This window comes from Gorilla gorilla, chromosome X, assembly GCF_029281585.2.
Source record: "Gorilla gorilla gorilla isolate KB3781 chromosome X, NHGRI_mGorGor1-v2.1_pri, whole genome shotgun sequence".
Classification (NCBI taxonomy): Eukaryota; Metazoa; Chordata; class Mammalia; order Primates; family Hominidae; genus Gorilla; species Gorilla gorilla.
The window spans coordinates 27,258,607-27,278,463 of record NC_073247.2 but is presented as its reverse complement, the minus strand read 5'-3'; the positions used below and the strand labels follow the sequence as shown (position 1 = coordinate 27,278,463).

General features: G+C 45.8%; 1 protein-coding gene across 2 annotated transcripts in view; it reads right to left on the bottom strand.

Annotated features, from left to right (window-relative positions):
* The window catches only part of TXLNG (taxilin gamma), a 58,539-nt gene extending 51,459 nt beyond the window's left edge, over positions 1-7,080 (bottom strand). The window contains exon 1 of one of the 2 annotated variants that reach the window (XM_004063857.4): positions 6,884-7,080. In XM_004063857.4, the coding sequence (XP_004063905.1) occupies positions 6,884-6,985 (102 nt within the window). In that variant the 5' untranslated portion in view covers positions 6,986-7,080. The remainder of the gene's footprint in view (positions 1-6,883) is intronic. The other variant, XM_063702822.1, reaches the window with a different exon arrangement.
* Between the last annotated feature and the right edge of the window lie 12,777 nt (positions 7,081-19,857).

Genomic DNA, 19,857 nt, shown 5'->3' with positions numbered 1-19,857 from the left:
AACATTACTCAGGACAGACTATAAGGTGGGAAGTAGGAGATAACAGAGGTCATTCTAGGGACGTTTTGGAAATGCAACACAGAATGCAAATCAACACCCTAAGCAATAAATGCTAATACAATTATTTTGATAGCATAGGAGGAAAACACCAGTTATTTTATGTATCTTTTCCTTCAAGTAATAAAATGTAAGTATTTATAAGTGCCAACAGAATTTCAACTAGGAGGTAGATTCAAACATAAAAATGTACTCCCAGGGTCTTAATGGATCTTAAAGGTCACCTTACCTATTTCTACCCTCTTCTAGAAATGTCCCATCTCAATGTTGATGAATATGATACTAAATTTGTATATTATTGTACACTTTTTTTTTTTTTTTGACACGGAGTCTCCCTCTATGTCACCCAGGCTGGAGTATAGTGGCACGATCTTGGCTCACAGCAACATCCGCCTCCCAAGTTCAAGTGATTCTCCTGCCTCAGCCTCCCGAGTAGCTGGGATTACAGGCATGCATCACCATGCCCAGCTAATTTTTGTATTTTTAGTAGAGATGGGGTTTTACCATGTTGACCAGGCTGGTCTTGAACTCCTGACCTCAGGTGATCCACCTGCCTCGGCCTTCCGAAGAGCTGGGATTACAGGCATGAGCCACTGTGCCTGGCCTATACTTATTTTTATTATTATTATTATTTTTTAGAGACAGGATCTCACTCTCTTGCCCAGGCTAGAGCAGTGGCCCAATCGTGGCTCACTGCAACCTTGACCTCCTGGACTCAAGTGATCCTTCCACCTCAGCCTCCCAAGTAGCTGAAACTACAGGCACATACCAATGTGCCTAGCTAAGTTTTTTATTCTTCATAGAGACGGGGTCTCCCTGTGTTGCCCAAGCTGGTCTCAAAATCCTGGCCTCAAGCAGTCCTCCCGTCTTGGCCTCCCAAAGCACTGGGATTACAAGCATGAGCCACCATGCCTGGCCCATACTTTATAAATACTGACACATCCGTTATATTAACTAAAAGTTATTCATAATCACATTAGAACCAAACAAGAGGAATTAGGGGGAGGGCAGCAGGAAGAGGAGGAACAGGCAAACAGATTTCTTGAGGTATTAAGTTAAAACTTAACGAGGTAAGCAGAAACTTCCTGTGCATTAGAAGACATCTGTCATACTATCAATTATACAACTATACACTAACCCTAGCAAACGTCACCAACTGTGGGCTCTATTATTCAAGCAAGTTTGTTTCTGACTGAGACTCAGATGCCTTATCTATATACCTGGGGATACCACCTACCTTGCAGAGTTAAGGAGATATTAGAATGCATTCACACCTTAAGTGACTAACACAGTGCATGAAACACAAATGAAATTTGAGGTCTCAAAATTTCTTTCCTTTGAAACATAGCTCTGAGAAGTGTAAAACTGTGACAGCATATCTATTTAATAGAAGCCCATTACAGTGAATCTTGTGTGAAGAATCCCATAAAAGCAGTTTTATGTCATTTGGATTTGATATATACCCTCCTAAACAAAACTTCTCTAGGCAAGACCAATATAAATAACACACAAAATAACATAAAACACCTTCCAGGCAGGGCGCGGTGGCTCATGCCTGTAATTCCAGCACTTTGGGAGGCCAAGGCAGGTGGATCACTTGAGGTCAGGAGTTCAAGACCAGCCTGGCCAACATGGTGAAACCCCATCTCTACTAAAAATACAAAAATTAGCCAGGCCTGGTGGCGCATGCCTGTAATCTCAGCTACTCGGGAGGCTGATGCAGGAGAATCACTTGCACCCGGGAAGTGGAGGTTGCAGTGAGCTGAGATTACGCCATTGCACTCCTGCCTGGGCGACAGAACAAGACTCCATCTCAAAAAAACAAAATAAATTAAAAATAAATAAATAAAACACGTTCTAATAACATAATAAATATGGCATAATATGATATGAAAATGTGGCATGAATAGCAGAATATGCTGTATCTGGTTTGTTCTCGTTACTGCTTGTCCTATTTGATCCCAGTAAAAGAAAAAAATAAATTTACCAAAGCTTGGTGATACAATTAGAAAACAATGGTGTAAGCAGAAGATCACTTTACTTCTCATTACTTAATCTCTGTACCAGAAGAGTGGAAGTTCATCAAGTTGGCAAATGGGGAGAAAAACAAGATTAATGAAATGGCTTCTTCCTGCCCCCATACTCTTGCCCAACCCTGACCTGATTTCTCCTCATTATGTCTATCACGGAGAGATTCTGGGAAGAGGAGAGAATATAAAGGTTGGAAGATGGATTTACAAAATTAGCACCCTAAATGCAAGAGAAATTAATCTCTTCCATATGTCCTCCCCTCCAAACCATGTAAAATTCTACATATCCCACACTGTGCCAAATGTGTCCCATCAACTCCTTCTTCACAGTAATCCCGTGGTAGGTATGAGCATTATCCCCTCTTTACAGATGATGCAACTGAAGCTTAGAAAGATTGAGAAACTTGCCCAAGGTTGCAGAGCTATGGGCGGCAGAAAGCCAGGAGTCCCAACTCCAAAATCCATAGATTTACCCAGTACTACACTACTCATTACTGTAGTATAGATGAAAGAGTATTGGGTTCCAGACTCAGCTTCACCCCTTAGGCAAGTGAGTTAACATCGTTGAGCAGCTTGTCATCAGCAAATGAGGGCAGTGAAAGCTGCCCAGCCTTCTCCACAGCATCTGACTGGTGCTGAAAGAGTTAATATATGTGCAAATGTGCCATAAAAACTACAGGGCATTATGTAAATGCAAGATTTTGTTAATTTGGGCCTAGGTACCTTGTATTATCCTTCCACATGGTTTATGGACCTAAAAATTAGTTTAATAGTAGTTAAATAATTTTTAACATTCCCAAGCAAAAATCTAGTAAAGAAAAAAAATACCAACCTTAGACATCTGGAAAAGGCAAAACTATGGAGACAGTAAAAAGATCAGGCCAGGTGTGGTGGCTCATACTTATAATTCCAGCACTTTGGGAGGCCAAGGCAGAACGATCGCCTGAGCCTAGGAGTTCAAGACCAGCCTGGGCAACATAGCAGGACCCCCAACTCAATAAAATTTAAAAAAAATAAAATCAGTGGCTGTCAGTAGTCTAGGGGAAGGGAGAGAGGGATGAATAGGTAGAGCACAAGGGATTTATAGGACTGTGAAACTCTTCTGTGTGATACTGTAATCGTGGATCCATGTCACTACACATTTGTCAAAATGCATAGAATATATAGCACCAGAGTGAACCCTAACGTAAACTATGGACTTAGTCAATAATAATATAGCAATATTGGCTCATGAATTTTAACACAAGTATCACACTAATGCAAGATGTAAATAATAGGGGATAAGGGTCGGGCGCGGTGGCTCACGCCCGTAACCTCAGCACTTTGGGAGGCCGAGGCGGGCGGATCACCTGAGGTCAGGAGTTTGAGACTAGCCTGACCAACATGGAGAAACCCCGTCTCTACTAAAAATACAAAAAAAATTAGCCGGGCGTGGTGGCACATGCCTGCAATCCCAGCTACTTGGGAGGCTGAGGCAGAAGAATTGCTTGAACCTGGGAGGCGGAGGTTGTGGTGAGCCAAGATCATGCCATTGCACTCTAGCCTGGGCAACAAGAGCGAAACCCCATCTCAAAAATAATAATAATAATAGGGGGAAAGGGTGTGTGTGAGGGGGTATATGGAAACTGTACTTTCTACTCAATTTTTCTGTAAAACTAAAAACCATTCCCAAAAAAAGTCTATTAATTTTTTTTTAAATCAACCTTATAAAGCAAATTCTACATAGGGATTTAGGAAGTAAAACGAATGAGCCTGATGTTCTAAAAAATGCCTGACATACTAGATATTGTGTACTCATCTTTTTAGACCAATGCTGATAAAATTTTTATGCAATGATGGAAATATTCTAGATCTGCTCTAATACGGTAGCCACTAGCCACACTGGCTACTGAATACCTGAAACTTGGTTAGTATGACTGAAGAAAAAAAATTGTAATTTTAATTAACAAATTTAGCTACATGTCACTAGTGGCTACTACCAGCACAGTTTTAGACAATTCCTCAAGAGACCCCTAGTAATGTACTGTAACATTACCTTTAGAAGCAAAAGGTTACCTCAAGAGACCATTCAAATGGATGTAGTTATGAAACAATGCCACAATTAACTGAGCAGGTCGTGAGTGACTAGGCAGATGGTTAAAGCAACCAGGAACCAAAAAAGCCCATCTCCAATTGTTCCTCACTTCAGGTCCCATAATGTAACTAGATAATGACAAAACACTCACTTTTCTTTTAATTCTTTCAATATTTTCAAAAAACTCAATTCATTAAACATTTCTGCTTCCTGAAAAAAAGGATAGAAGTTAAGTTGGAATTAAGAAATATTTTTTCAAGTCAGTGACCCAAAAGAAATTTTAAAATTAAGGGACACAATGAAGTAATGTAAAAATGATTTTTAAAAAAATTTTTGGCCAGTTGCAGTGGCTCATGCCTGTAATCCCGCCACTTTGGAAGGCCAAGGTGGGTGGCTTACCTGAGGCCAGGAGTTCAAGACCAGCCTGGCCAACATGGTGAAACCCTGTTTCTACTAAAAATATAAAAATTAGCTGGGCGTGGTAGCACACATCTGTAATCCCAGCTACTCAGGAGGCTGAAGCACGAGAATCACTGGAACCCAGGAGGTGGAAGATGCAGTGAGCCAAGATCACATCACTGCACTGCAGCCTGGGTAACAGAGCAAGACTCTGACTCAAAAAAAAAAACAAAAAAAACCACAACAAGTCTGTTTGTTTTTTTAAGAGACAGGGTCTCACTCTGCGGCCCAGGCTAGCCTCCTGCTTCAGTCTCCCGACTAGGTGGTACTACAGGTGCATGCCACCATAGCTGGCTTAAAAATGATTTTTGCAAACACAAGATAATTCACCCAATTTGTTAAATGAAAATTCAAAGATTAATATTTTACCATGTATTTGAATGCCGTCACTGTCAGTTAGAAATCAAAAGGAAAAAGATGCTCAGAAGAGCATAAGCAAAGAAGAATGGAGTATGAGGTACATAAACAAAAATGAGTAGACACACACATGACTATTCCTATCCAGCTGTTAACCAGAGCTCTGCACCTCAAAGGGTCATTACCTCCTATCTTGGTTATTTTAAATGCTAGTTGATTAAACCTCAGTTCCTAATTCAACGACTTTTTGTCCTTATCCCAGTGTCATAAAAGGGAACTTATATCCTCAATTGCAGTGGCTTTTTATCAGAGTCCTCCTCCCCTGGGGAACCTACGAAATCAAACACTGAGATTGGCACTCCACCCTTAGGGAATAAGTGAAGTGTCCAAAGTGATGGTGTTGAATCCCTTACAGGACATTGGTCCACAGCTTCTTTTTCAGTCCTGCAAGCACTGGATCTTTCTTTTAGAATACAAAGAGAGGGAGAGAAAGAAAGAGAGGTAATTGAGAAGTAGTAACACTGTCACGCAGAAACATGAAAATACCTGACCTTAGAAACAGGCCCCAAAAAGCTAATTCTTAACACTCTGCTCAGACGTAAACTGGACCTTTGTTCTCCCATTTGAAGTTTACGAATTGCATTAGAAAAATATTATTTAGTAATTTCATACAGGAGTTAAGAGTTTTCAAATACATAATTAAGTAATATTAAATAGCCCTCGGTGATCAAGCAAGATATCCAACAAGTCGAACGTTTCAGTATGTTCACCTGCAAGAAAAAAAGAGATGGGGTTCCCACCTTCCCAGTCTCAGTCCCCGCAATTATCCATTCCAGGGCCCCGAAAACCCTGTACCCCGTTCGTTGTGCAATCTTTTTCAAACTCCACCCACTGAGCTCCAGAACAAGTGGAACTGTCCCGTTCTGAAAGAGGTCTCAATTTTCCTGTATCTAGGGAGGGACTGAAAACTCCTTGACGTGAGTCAAGTAAGGCAAGGGGAACAGTCCGGCCTGTTTCCCAGATTAAGAAAGACCCAAGGCCAGGGTCGGGAAGGCATTCAAGTTTCCACTCATCAAATTAAAAAAACTAATAATAAATGAAAGAAAGAAAAGAGGGGAAAAAAGAGGAGGGTGGTAAATAGGACTGGGAGGACCAGCTATCATGCGATATCCCAACTCTGCAGGACCGAGGTCCTCCAGCATCGCCTCCCCATCCATCCCCGGCCCCACGTGCAGCCAAGCCCTCGGAGCCCCGGGGTCTAGGTCCCGGGGGCCGAGCGTCCCGCTGGCACCGGCCCTGCGACACTCACCCGCTCGCCTGCCCGCCCGCCCGCGCAGTGGCGGGGAGCGCAGGGGGGCGGAGGAAGGGGGGCCAAGCACACCCCGGCTCCCGCGCGGTTATCGTACTGCGCAACAGCCTAGCCTGTGCAGCCCGGGGGCACCCCGCAGCGCGCCCTGCGCACCTGCCCGACGCCAGGAGGGCGAGCCCACGACCCCAGCGAGCCCCCGGACGGCGGCGCTCAGCGCCGGGAGCACGGTGACGGCGGTGACTGGGAGAAGGAACGCCTGGCGCCCGGATCCCCGCGGTGCTGGCCGCACGTGGCTGTCACACCTGGCGCACCCCCGCCTCGCACCCCTTCTCCCTTAGAACCGCGTGCGCCCCCTGCCCTCCCTCCCGGCTTCCCCGCCGCGCGCCGCCAAACCCCAACCGTCGTCCCTTCCCACCCCATCCATCGCGGTCCCACCCCCCCCACCTGCTCCCACTGTCGTCACCCCCGGGAGGGAAGAGGACCGGATGTTCGTCCCGTGGCTATAGGTAACCAGGGAGAGAGAAGAGGTGGACCCTGAAAAAGGGAGCCCAAATATCCCCCGGGCCCGACAACAACGAGGGCGTCCCCCTGACTGACCTTCTGCCGCGGGCTGCGTCGCCGTCCGCCCCGTCCGGCCTCAGTCGCCTCTTCGGCGCCGCCGCCTCTTCCCCGCGCTGCCTCCTCTACCCGCGTCGCCATGAGGTGACGGCAGCAGCCAAACAAGCGGCCCGACAAGGGGCACAGAATCTCGCAGGGCCTTTCGCCCCGCCCCCGAGCCCCCACGACCAATCGCCGCATGTGAGACTTCCCACGTGACCGGAGGAGGTTGGCCCCCGAGGGGACGGAGCGAGATGGGGGTGGGGAGCATTGAATACTGGGCTGGGCTTCAGCAAGACCGAAGGGCAGATAGAGGCCGTGTGAGTCTGCGCGGATCGGGAATGGGACTCGGGAATGGACTACAAGTCCCAGCAGGGCGTGCGGCCACAGCTCGCGGGCTCGGATCGGGATTGGAACATAAAGCGGCGTTCTGAAAAGGGGAGAGTGCTGCACCCAGTGTGCTTCGTGTGCGTCCTAGTGGGACTTGCGGTTTCTGGGGGCGGTGTCTGGCTATAGGAAGGTACTCGTTATGATCTTTCGCGGAAAGTTTAGAAATATCCCCGTGTTTGAGAAGGAGCACGATCGGCGACACATTCTTGTGTTTTTGTTTTTGTTGCCGTTCTTAGGAATTGGGCGCGAATGATTTGGGGATAAGCGAAAATACTTCGCGACTTTCAAGACGGAAGGTGTATTGGCTCTTAGAATTTGAAGTTTCGTGCTCGGGCACCTGCCCCGAGCCCTGCCCCTCCACCAGAGTTGTTACCACGGTTTACTTGTCCCGAGCTCCCGCGGGATAGGTGCCGCATTCTATTCACCTTGGTTGAACCGCCCCGGCTTCTGCACACTTACTTGACACTTCATTCATGTTGAATGTATCCTGCTTTCTCCCACCCCGTTTACTCGTTTCATTACCTAAATTTTTTCAACAGACTCGGTTTGCTGAACCGAATTTTTTTTTTCTTGATATGATGTTGGGGGGGAGAGGGGAGTTTTCCTCAGGAATATTCCCTATTTCCATCTGATGGAACCAGATCTCCAATGGCCGAGCTTCTGAAAGGCACAGACCATCATGAAATCCTGATATATTGTCTTAAATAATTCATTATGAGGCCGGGCGCGGTGGCTTACGCCTGTAATGCCAACACCTTGGGGGACCGAGGCGGGTGGATCACAAGGTCAGGAGTTCCAGACCAGCCTGGCCAACATAGTGAAACTCCGTCTCTACTAAAAATACAAAAATTAGCCGGGCATAGTGGTGCGCGCCTGTAGTCCCAGTTACTCGGGAGACTGAGGCAGGAGAATCTCTTGAACCCGGGAAGCGGAGGTTGCGGTGAGCCGAGATCGCGCCACTGCACTCTAGCCTGGGCAGTAGAGCGAGACTCTGTCTCAAATAATAATAATAATAATAATAATAATAATAATTCATTAAGAAAATCTGTGCAAGTCATATCATTTTTATTAGATTTGAATACAAAACGGTGGTAGCAGGCGGCAACAATTTAATAACATAGATGAGAGTAAATTTCAATATTGGGGAAATTCCATCCATTACTTTTAAATATTTCTGTAAGTTTGAAAAAATTATCATTATTTTGTTTCCTGGGCAGAACATCACAGTCCAGCTTTGCGATTTCAAAACCAAAGCATAGTTTGAGACGTAGGTGACAACTGATAATGAACCGATAACTAGACTCTATAAAACTGATGACCTCAGCCATCATGTCTCATATTCTTAAAGGCAAGTCCCAACAAGATGCAGAATAAAATCTATCAGTGATGCAATTCTCCAGGGATCAAGTGGGAAATGCACTGTAGTTAAATTATGGTACAATAGAATGCCACGAAGCCACTAAAACTGATAAGCATTTTAAAAAATTGATATAGAAAAAAAATTCCATTTATGTAGAATTGCGTCCGAGTATGTTTTTTTGTTTTGTCTTGTTTTGTTTTGTTTTTTGAGACGGAGTCTCTCTCTGTCACCCAGGCTGGAGTGCGGTGGCCAACATAGTGAAACCCCATCTCTACTAAAAATACAAAAATTAGCCGGGCATGGTGGTGGTGGTGGGCTTTTCTTTTTTCTTTGTTTTTGTTTTCCCAAGACGGAGTCTTGCTGTCACCCAAAGCTGGAGTGCAGTGGCACGATCTCAGCTCACTGCAACCTCCGCCTCCCAGGTTCAAGCAATTCTCCTGCCTCAGCCTCCCGAGTAGCTGGGATTGCAGGCACGTGCCACCACGCTGGGCTAATTTTTGTATTTTTAGTAGAGACAGGGGTTTCACCATGTTGGCCAGGCTGGTCTTGAACTTCTGACCCCCTGATCTGCCCTCCTTGGCCTCCCAAAGTGCTGGGATTACAGGTGTGAGCAACCGCCCCCAGCCGGTGGTGGGTTTCTGTAATTCCAGCTATTTGGGATCTGAGACAGGAGAATCGCTTGAACCCGGGCAGCAGAGGTTGCAGTGAGCCAAGATCGTGCCATTGAACTCCAGCCTGGGTGAGGAGAAACTCCATCACACACACACACACAAAAAAGTAAGTTATTCCTCAAAAAAAAATTTTTTTTTAGAGATGGGGCATTATGTTGCCCAGGCTGGTTTCAAATTTCATGATTTTCTATATTGCTTAAGTATGTATGGAATGAAAAAAATCAATAAAGTTATCTTTATTAAGGAAAGAGGCCGGCCACGGTGGCTCACGCCTGTAACCCCAGCACTTTGGGAGGCCGGGCGGATCACCTGAGGTCAGAAGTTCAAGACCAGCCTGACCAACGTGGTGAAACCCGGTCTGTGCTAAAAATAGAATTAGCCAGGCGTGGTGACACGTGCCTGGAATCCCAGCTACTAGGGAGGCTGAGGCAGGAGAATCGCTTGAACCCGGGAGGCGGAGGTTGCAGTAAGCCGGGATCAGGCCATTGCACTCTAGCCTGGGCAACAAGAGCGAGACTCTGTCTCAAAAAATAAAAAGAAAAGAAAAGAACTATGCCATTAACCCCAAGCCTTCAGAGAAATGAAAAATATTTAATTGAATTAAATGCATATCTTTTTTTTTTTTTTTTTTTTGAGACAGAGTTTTGCTCTTGTTGCCCAAGCTGGAGTGCAGTGGCCAATCTCGGCTCACTGCAACCTCTGCCTCCCGGGTTCAAGTGATTCTCCTGCCTCAGCCTCCCAAGTAGCTGGGATTACAGGCGTGCCCCACCACGCCCAGCTAATTTTTCTATTTTTAGTAGAGACGGGGTTTCACCATGTTTGCCAGAATGGTCTTCATCTCTTGACCTTGTGATCCGTCCACCTCGGCCTCCCAAAGTGCTGGGATTACAGGCCTGAGCCACCGTGCCTGGCCTCTTTTTTTTTTTTTTTAAATGCAGAGTCTTGCTCTGTCGCCCAGGCTGGAGTGCAGTGGCATGATCTCAGCCCACTGCAATCTGCACCTCCCAGGTTCAAGGAATTCTCGTGTCTCAGCCTCCCTAGTAGCTGGGATTACTGGCGTGCACCACCACACCCGGCTAATTTTCGCATTTTTAGTAGAGATGGGGTTTCGCCATGTTGGCCAGGCTGCTCTCAAACTCCTGGCCTCAAGTGCTCTGCCCGACTAGTCCTCTGCCCAACTCGTCCTCCCAAAGTGCTAGGATTACGGGCTTGAGCCGCAATGCCTGGCCTATCCTTTCTTTATGTCCAAGACTTTAAGGGTCATCCAATGTTCTGTTTACATTGATTGTTCTCACCTTTGCGCCAGGACTATTGTCTTTTAACTGTGCCGGCAGGCGTGGCTCACACCTGTAATCTCAGCAGTTTAGGAGGCTGAGGCAAGAGCATCGCCTGAGCCCCGGAGTTTGAAACCAGCGTAGGCGACAAAGCGAGACCTCGTCTCTAAATAAATAAAGTTATCAAATAAAAAAAGCCGGGCGCTGTGGCTCACGCCTGTAATCCCAGTACTTTGGGAGGCCGAGGAGGGCGGATCACCTGAGGTCAGGGGTTCGAAACCAGCCTGACCAACATGGTGAAACCTCGTCTCTACTAAAAATACAAAAAAAAAAAAAAATCAGCTGGGCATGGTGGCGTGTGCCTGTAGTCCCAGCTACTCGGGGAGGCTGAGGCAGGAAAATCGTTTGAACCCAGGAAGCAGAGGTTGCAGTGAGCCGAGTTCATGCCACTGCACTCCAGCCTGGGTGACAGAGGGAAACTCTATCTCAAAAAAAAAAAAAACACTGTGCCTGCTAGAAGGGTAAAGGCCACCAGAACAATAGCTCCTCATTGGGTACGGGGTGTTCTCTCCAGGCTCCCTAAGGAATGTGAATATAACCTGAATATGGCTCCATTTATTCAGATGTTTATTAAAGTCTTGAGCAAGCAGGCATCAAACAATTCATGTGAACAGTAAGCTCAATGAGGTCCCAACTCTTTGATCTTTGAGATGCTCTGACCACCGTTGTGATGAAATGTAGAGCTCTCAAGGTGGACTCACCACTATTACAGAGGCAGGATTCTGTTGGCCTTATAGCCGATATCAGGGAACTGGAACCCTCAGAGTTTATAGCTGGACACAGGACCGTTTAGAGGTTTAGCCTAGAGTATTATCCTGAAGGAAACAAGCTTCGGACTTGCTAGATTCTTTTTTTTTTCTTATTAATTGTCTGTATGACAAAGATTTTTTTTAAGAAAGATTCTTATACTCTTTTAACGCAAAAGTGAGGAGAGTCTCACATATTTTAAACAATGCATATGTCTTGAATATCCCTGATTTCACTAATGTGAGCCCATTCTAATGCTGTTATTTTTATTTTTATTATTTATTTTTGGTGACAGGGTCTCACTCTGTCACCCAGGCTGGAGTTCAGTGGTGCCATCACGGCTCACTGCAGCCGCCACCTGCTGGGCTCAGGTGTTCCTCCTGCCTCAGCCTCCCAAGTAGCTGGGACCACAGGTGTGTACCACTACACCTGGCTAATTAAATATATATATATATATTTGTAGAGATGGTAGGAGGGTGTCTCCCTATGTTGCCCAGGCTGGTCTCAAACTCGTAGGCTCAAGAGATCCTCCCGCTTTGGCCTTGTAAAGTGTTGGGATTACAGGTGTGAGCCACCATGCCCAGCCTCTAATGCCTGTTATACTAGCTAAAGCTAATAAGCTACTAACTTCACCTACGAAAACCCATTTCTGGCCAGGCACAGTGGCTCACACCTGTAACCCCACCACTTTGGAAGACTAAGGTGGGTGTATCGCTTGACTCCAGGAGTTCGAGACCAGCCTGGGCAATATGGCAAAACCCCATCTCTGCAAAAAATACCAAAAAATTAGCTGGGTGTGGTGGTGCACGCCTGTAGTCCCAGTTATTTGGGACTGAGGCAGGAGGATCACCTGAGCCTGGGAGGTGGAGGTTGCAGGGAGCCAATATTGTGCCACTGCACTCCAGCCTGGGCGACAAGAGTGAGACCCTGTCTAAAAAAAGAAAAAAGAAAACCCATTTCTTTTTTTTTTTTTTAGACGGAGTTTCGCTCTTGTCGCCCAGGCTGGAGTTCAATGGCGCGATCTCGGCTCACTGCAATCTCAGCCTTCTGGGTTCAAGCCATTCTCTTGCTTCAGCCTCCCAAGTAGCTGGAATCACAGGCATGTGCCACCACGCCCAGCTAATTTTGTATTTTTAGTAAAGACGGGGTTTCTCCACCTTGGTCAGGCTGGTCTCGAGCTCCTGACCTCAGGTGATCCGCCCGCCTCAGCTCCCAAAGTGCTGGGATTACAGGCATGAGCCACTGCGCCTGGCAAGAAAACCCATTTCTAACCTTCATTTTGCTACTTAAGAAAGCCTCTGTTATTGGTTGAGCTATGGCTAACAGAAGCATCTGTAGTGGCTAGAATAGGAAATATGGACTCCTTAACTAATACTAGCTGACCACCCCTGGTGTATAAAGTCCTAAGTGGGGTCATTTCCAGCTCTTAACACAACACACTCCTCCTCCACCTCTTCCTTCTCTATCTTTGCTGACAGTAAATTACAGGCCTCATCATACCCTATAATACGATCACAGATATTAACATAGCTAAAGAAGCAATGGGGGGCTGGGCACGGTAGCTCATGCCTGTAATCCTAGCACTTTGGGAGGCCGAGGCGGGTGGATCACCTGAGGTCGGGAGTTCGAGACCAGCCCGACCAACATGGAGAAACCCTGTCTCTACTAAAAATACAAAATTAGCTGGGCGTGGTGGCTACTAATCCCAGCTACTTGGGACGCTGAGGCAAGAGAATTGCTTGAACCCTGGAGGCGGAGGTTGCAGTGAGCCGAGATCGGGCCACTGCACTCCAGCCTGGGTGACAGAGCAAAACTCCGTCTCGGAAAAAAAAAAAAAAAAAAAGAAGCAATGTGGCTATGAGAAGAGTGGAAACCTAGAAACCTAGGGAGAGAGTAAGGAAGGCCAGGCTGCCAAAGCCCATCTAAGCAATTTTTGGAAGACAAAGAATCTTGGTCAAAAAGAGGACTTCAAAAATGATCATCCTATTTGTAAGGCTATCCTTTACGTGGGGATGGAGGCTCCAGTTATCCTAACACCTTCGATCAATGGGAATTGATTTGATTTCTTACCTAACCACCTTCCCATTGTAATTGTGCTTCCTACAATTGGAAGCAGGTCTGTGGTGTGACCACAGGGAGAGAATGTAGATGTGTACTTTTTAACTCCATGAGACACTTACATTTGCTCATTGTTAATAAAGGGACATTTTGACTTTATTATTATTTTATTTACTTATTTATTTATTTTTTGAGACAGAGTTTCACTCTTGTTGCCCAGGCTACAGTGCAATGGCACAATCTCGGCTCGCTGCAATCTCCGTCTCCCGGGTTCAAGTGATTCTCCTGTCTCAGCCTCCCAAGTAGCTGGAATTACAGGCGCCCACCACCACACCCAGCCAATTTTTGTATTTTTAGTAGAGATGGGGTTTCACCATGTTGGGCAGGCTGGTCTCGAACTCATAACATTAGGTAATCCATCTACCTCAGCCTCCCAAAGTGCTGATTTACAGGCATGAGCCACCACACCTGGCCATTATTATTTTTGAGACGGGGTCTCACTCTGTTGACCAGGCTGGAGTACAGTGACACGACCTTGGCTCACTGCAACCTCCGCCTCCCAGGCTCAAGCGATCCTCTCATCTCAGCTTCCCAAGTAGCTGGGACTACAGGAGTGCACCACCATGCCTGGCTAATTTTTTGTATTTTTGGTAGAGATGGGGTTTCACCGTGTTGCCTAGGCTAGTCTCAAACTCCTGAGCTCAAGCAATCCACCCACCTCGGCCTCCCAAAGTGCTGTGATTACAGGCATATTCGACTTTATATAGCAGCTCTGGTTAATGTGTACCTATTCCCTGACAGAGAGTGTACTCTGGGTGATCCCTCCAGGAAGCCCCACTGGTCCCAGGATATCTTAGTTGCCCGTGTTATGTACCCCTAGCATACTGTACTTCCCATACCAGGCCAGTCCCCACTCTTCAAGGCAGTGGTTTGTCTAATTGACTCTTTCCCCCAGCCAGATAGTAAACAAAGTGAGGGCAAGGACTGTGCCCATAAGACTCCTATATTCCCAGTGCCCAGCAGAATGCCAGGCACAGTCTGCACACGGTGGTTCACGCCTGTAATCCCAGCACTTTGGGAGGCCGAGGCAGACAGATCACTTGAGGTAAGGAGTTCAAGACCAGCCTGGCCAGCATGTTGACACCCGCCTCTATCAAAAATACAAAAATTAGCCAGGCATAGTGGTGGGCGCCTGTAATCCCAGCTACTACGGAGGCTGAAGCAAGAGAATTGCTTGAACCCTGAAGGTGGAGGTTGCAGTGAGCCGAGATCGCACCACTGCACTCCAGCCTGGGCGACAGAGGAAGACTCCACCAAAAAAAAAAAAAAAACCCAGGCACAGAGAAAGCTCTCCACACATACTTATTGAGAAAAAGATCCCCTGAATAGATAACTGCATTAATAAATCTGTTTTCTGAATCTGTTCAGATGAGGACCAAACCTTCAATTCCCCAAGGTGATATCCTATCCCTTCTTGTGACATCTTGGAGAGTTTTCTGACAGCAATGTCCCTCTGCAACACTGTGTAGACCCTCCAGCAGCCAAGGGACCAAGGTCATCCCAGGATAAACTTGGTGGCAATAGAAAGTTTTCATTCATCAGTTAAACAGGAGCACTGTATTAGCCACCAGGCATACCTTGATTTAGAATAAGGGGCACCCAGGCCAACACTGAACACTCACATGTACAACAAACAATAAAGTAATTTATAAAATGGAGGTATTGCAGGGTAACCTCTTGAGGGTTATTTTCTACTGGTGGTGGGGAGGTTTAAGGATGGTTTAAGGTGACATCTGAGCTGTGTCTAAAGGGTCAACAGAAGTTAAATTAGCCACACTAGTCTGACTTGTCCACCTCAGAGTACTTTCACAGAAAGAAAAGCTCCTACTAACTTTTAAATCAGCCAAGAGTATTGTTTCATCAAAAGAGTTGAATTTCATGTTTGTTGCATACTATTGGGGTTGTAGGTAGTGAAAAAGAGTGTTTGCCTCTTCACAGAACAAAAAGCTTATTGTTTAATATGATTACACAATACCATCTTCCTGAGCTAACCCTGATTTTAGTCCTTGTAGGAATTTGGCCAGTTTCTGCATTTGCTATAGATGTCCACATTTCTGGCAGACACTGAAAGATTTAGAAAATGATTATACTTTGTACACAGATCACTCAGGCATACTGATGGCAGGCTATGGAGTGTACTATTAGATGGGCACACACCAGGGTGCCAGCTCTAGCAGAAAGAGGATTTTTAAAATAAAAACTCTTCTCATGTATGGACTATTGGGAGAGAGTATGTGCGTTTCAAAAATTCGAATACGTATATTGCATATTTCAGAGTATTGGGATTCATTCATTTTGTTTTGATATACTTCCCCAAGTCTCGCCTATAATTATAGACTTCAAGGACATGGAAACAACGTTCATGTATAGAGACAATGGAAAAGAAAAATACAAACCACAAATAGGTTTAGGCTTCATTGAAAATCTCGGGGCCAGGAGTGGTAGCACATGTCTGTAATCCCAGCACTTTGGGAATTCGAGGCAGGGGGATTGCTTGAGGCCAGGAGTTCAAGACCAGCCTGGGCAACATAGGGAGACCCCATCTCTACAAAAAATAAAAAATTAGCCTTAGCCAAGTGTGGTGGTGCGCACCTGTAGTCACAGCTACTTGGGAGGCTGAGGCAGGAGGATCGTTTGAGCCTAGGAGGTTGAGGCTGCAGTGAGCTGTGATCATGCCAGTGCATTCCAGCCTGGGTGACAGAGTAAGACCCTGTCTCAAAACAAAACAATTTTTTTTTTTGAGACAGAGTCTCGCTCTGTCACCTAGGCTAGAATGCAAAGTAAGACCCTGTCTCAAAACAATTAAAACAACAATTTTTTGTTTTGACAAACTGAGACCCTGTCTCAAAACAATTAAAACAATTTTTTTTTTGAGGCGGAGTCTTGCTCTGTCACCCAGGCTAGAGTGCAGTTGGCACGATCTCGGCTCAATGCAACCTCCGCCTCCCGGGTTCAAGTGATTCTCCTGCCTCAGCCTCCTGAGTAGCTGGGATTACAGGTGCAAGCCACCACGCCCAGCTAATTTTTGTATTTTTAGTAGAGATGGGGTTTCACCATGTTGGTCAGGCTGGTCTCAAACTCCTGACCTCATGATCCACCCGCCTCGGCCTCCCAAAGTGCTGGGATCACAGGTGTGAGCCACTGCGCCCAGCCGAACAATTTTTTCAAGTTTTTTTTTTTGTTTCGTTTTGTTTTAAGAAACAGAATCTCTTTCTCTGTGTTACCCTGGCTGGAGTATAGTGGTTTTCATCCTAGCCCACTACAGCCTCAAATTGGACGACAGAGTAAGACCCTGTCTCAAAAAAAAAAAAAAAAAAGAGAAAAGGGCTGGGCTCGGTGGTTCATGCCTGTAATGCCAGCACTTTGGGAGGCCAAGGCAGGTGGATCACCTGAGGTCAGTAGTTCGAGACCAGCCTGGCCAACATGGTGAAATCTCATCTCTACTAAAAAGAAAACACAAAAATTAGGCCAGGCACGGTGGTTCATGCCTGTAATCCCAGCACTTTGGGAGGCCAAGGTGGGCAGATCACTTGAGGTTGGGAGTTCACGACCAGGCTGACCAACATGGAGAAACCCCATTTCTACTAAAAAATACAAAATTAGCCGGTCGTGGTGGTGCATGCCTGTAATCCCAGCTACTCGGGCCACTGAGGCAGGAGAATTGCTTGAACCCGGGAGGCGGAGATTGCGGTCAGCTGAGATCGCACCATTGCACTCCAACCTGGGCAATAAGAGCGAAACTCCATCTTAAAAAAAAAAAAAATTAACTGGATGTGGGGGTGCGTGCCTGTAATCCCAGCTACTTGGGAGGCTGAGGCAGGGGAATTGCTTGAACCTGGGAGGTGAAGGTTGCAGTGAACTGAGATCGCACCACCGACAGAGCAAGAATCCGTCTCAAGAAAAAGAAAAAAGAGAAGAAAAGAGAAGAGAAAAGAAAGGGGAACCATCCTGGCCAACCTGGTGAAACCCCATCTCTACTAAAAATACAAAAAATTAGCCAGGCATAGTGGCGGGCGCCTGTAATCTCAGCTACTCGGGAGGCTGAGGCAGTAGAATCCCTTGAACCCAGGAGGCAGAGGTTGCAGTGAGCTGAGATTGTGCCACTGCACTCTATCCTGGGCGACAGAGTGAGACTCAAAAAAAAAAAAAAAAGAAAAAAGAAAGAAAAAAGAAAAAGAAATCAGCATCCAGTTTAAACCACTGTAATTCTGGATTTTTCTGTCACTTGCCATCAGGCTGATTATGAAATCACAGAAAGATATATATAGATTTGCTTCTAGGGAAGAGGGTCTATGCTTTTTCACTCACAGTCACACACACACACACACACACACACAGATGCTCACTTCCATCATCATCCTCTCTAAATGGTTGTTTTCATTTTGTTAATTTAATATCTTAATTTTTTTTACATTATTTTCATGTAGATATTATTCACAACCTAGTTGTATAGTATCCTATTAATAATTTCTTTTTTATGTTTCTTTTTTCTTTTTTTTAAATTGAGATAGGGTCTTGCTCTGTTGCCCAGGCTGGTCTCAAACTCCTGGACCCAAGTGATCCTCCCACCTCAGTGGGAGCCACAGTGCCCTGCTCCATGTTTCTTATCTTTTCTCTTCTATTTTCCTATATCCTGTTTTGCTACAGACAGTTCCAGGGTTACAATTTTTGATGTTGCGATGGTGCCAAAGTTGTATGAATTTGACTTTGAGTACCCATACAACCATTCTGTTTTTCACTTTCAGTACAAGTATTCAATAAAGCACATGAGATATTCAACACTTTATTGTAGAACAGCTTTGTGTTTGATGATTTTGACCAACTGTAGGCTAATATAAGTATTATGAGCTTGGCCAGGCATAGTGGCTTACGCCTGTAATCCCAGTACTTTGGGAGGCCGAGGTGGGCAGATCACCTGAGGTCAGGAGTTCGAGACACACCTGGCTAACATGGTGAAACCCCATCTCTACTAAAATACAAAAATTAGCCGGGCGTGGTGGCTGGCGCCTGTAATCCCAGCTACTTGGGAGGCTGAGGCACGCGAATCACTTGAACCTGGGAGGCAGAGGTTGCAGTGAGCCGAGATCGTCTCACTGCACTCCAGCCTGGGCAATAGAGCAAGACTCCATCTCAAAAAAAACAAAAAAAGTATTATGAGCTTACATTAAGGTAGGCTAGGCTAAGTTATGATGGTTGGTAGGTTAAGTGTATTTTTTTTTTTTTCCTAGATGGAGTCTTGCTCTGTCTTGCCCAAGCTGGAGTGCAGTGTCACCATCTCGGCTCACTGCGGCCTCCGCCTCCCAGGTTCAAGCAATTCTTCTATCTCAGCCTCCCGAGTAGCTGAGACTACAGGCATGTGCCACTACACCTGGCTAATTTTGTATTTTTAGTAGAGAAGGGGTTTCACCATGTTGGCCAGGCTGGTCTCAAACTCCTGACCTCAGGTGATCCACCCGCCTTGGCCTCCCAAAGTGCTGGGGTTACAGGCATGAGCCACCACGCCCGGCCAGGTTAAGTGTATTAAATGCATTTTCCACTTATGATATTTTCAACTTCTGATGGGTTTATTGGAACATAACGCCATCATAAGTCAGGGAACATCTGTACTTTGTAGATGATCTCAACTTTGTCTTCTAATACTACTAATGAAGTTTTGATCAATGTCATATTTTATTTACTTTTTATTTAATTATTAATTTGTGAGACAAGTCTTGCTGTGTCACCGAGGCTGGAGTGCAGTGGTGTGATCATAGCTCACTGCAGCCTCTACCTCCAGGGCTCAAGTTGAGGCAGGAAAATAGGATCTGGAGGCAGGGAATAAAAGGCCGATTCACACTTCAGCTATGACAGGAAATATCCTCTCCATAGGGCGTAGGCCAAGTAAATGATTGTAACTTTACTTTATCCTCTTCATTTACATAGGGCATACCTCAAGTAGAGGTTATTTTTAAGCTCCCAAAAATTCTGAAACAGGGCCTTTGAGCTATGCTTGGGCCTGCTCAAACCCTGTGGAGTGTACTTTCATTTTCAATAAATCCCTTCATTCCTTCCTTGCTTTGTTTGTGCGTTTTGTCTAATTCTTTGCTCAAGACGCCAAGAACCTGGACACTCTTCCCCGGTAGCAAAGTGATCCTCCCACCTCAGCCTCCCAAATAGCTGGGACTAGAGGCATGCACCACCATGCCTGGCTAATTTTTATTTATTTCATTTTATTGGTAGAGACTTGGTGTTACTATGTTGCCCAGGCTGGTCTTGAACTCCTGGGCTCAAAAGATCCTCCCTCCTTGGCCTTCCAAAGTGCTGGGATTGGTGTGAGCCACTGCCCCCAGTCTGCAGGACAATTCTTTTTTTTTT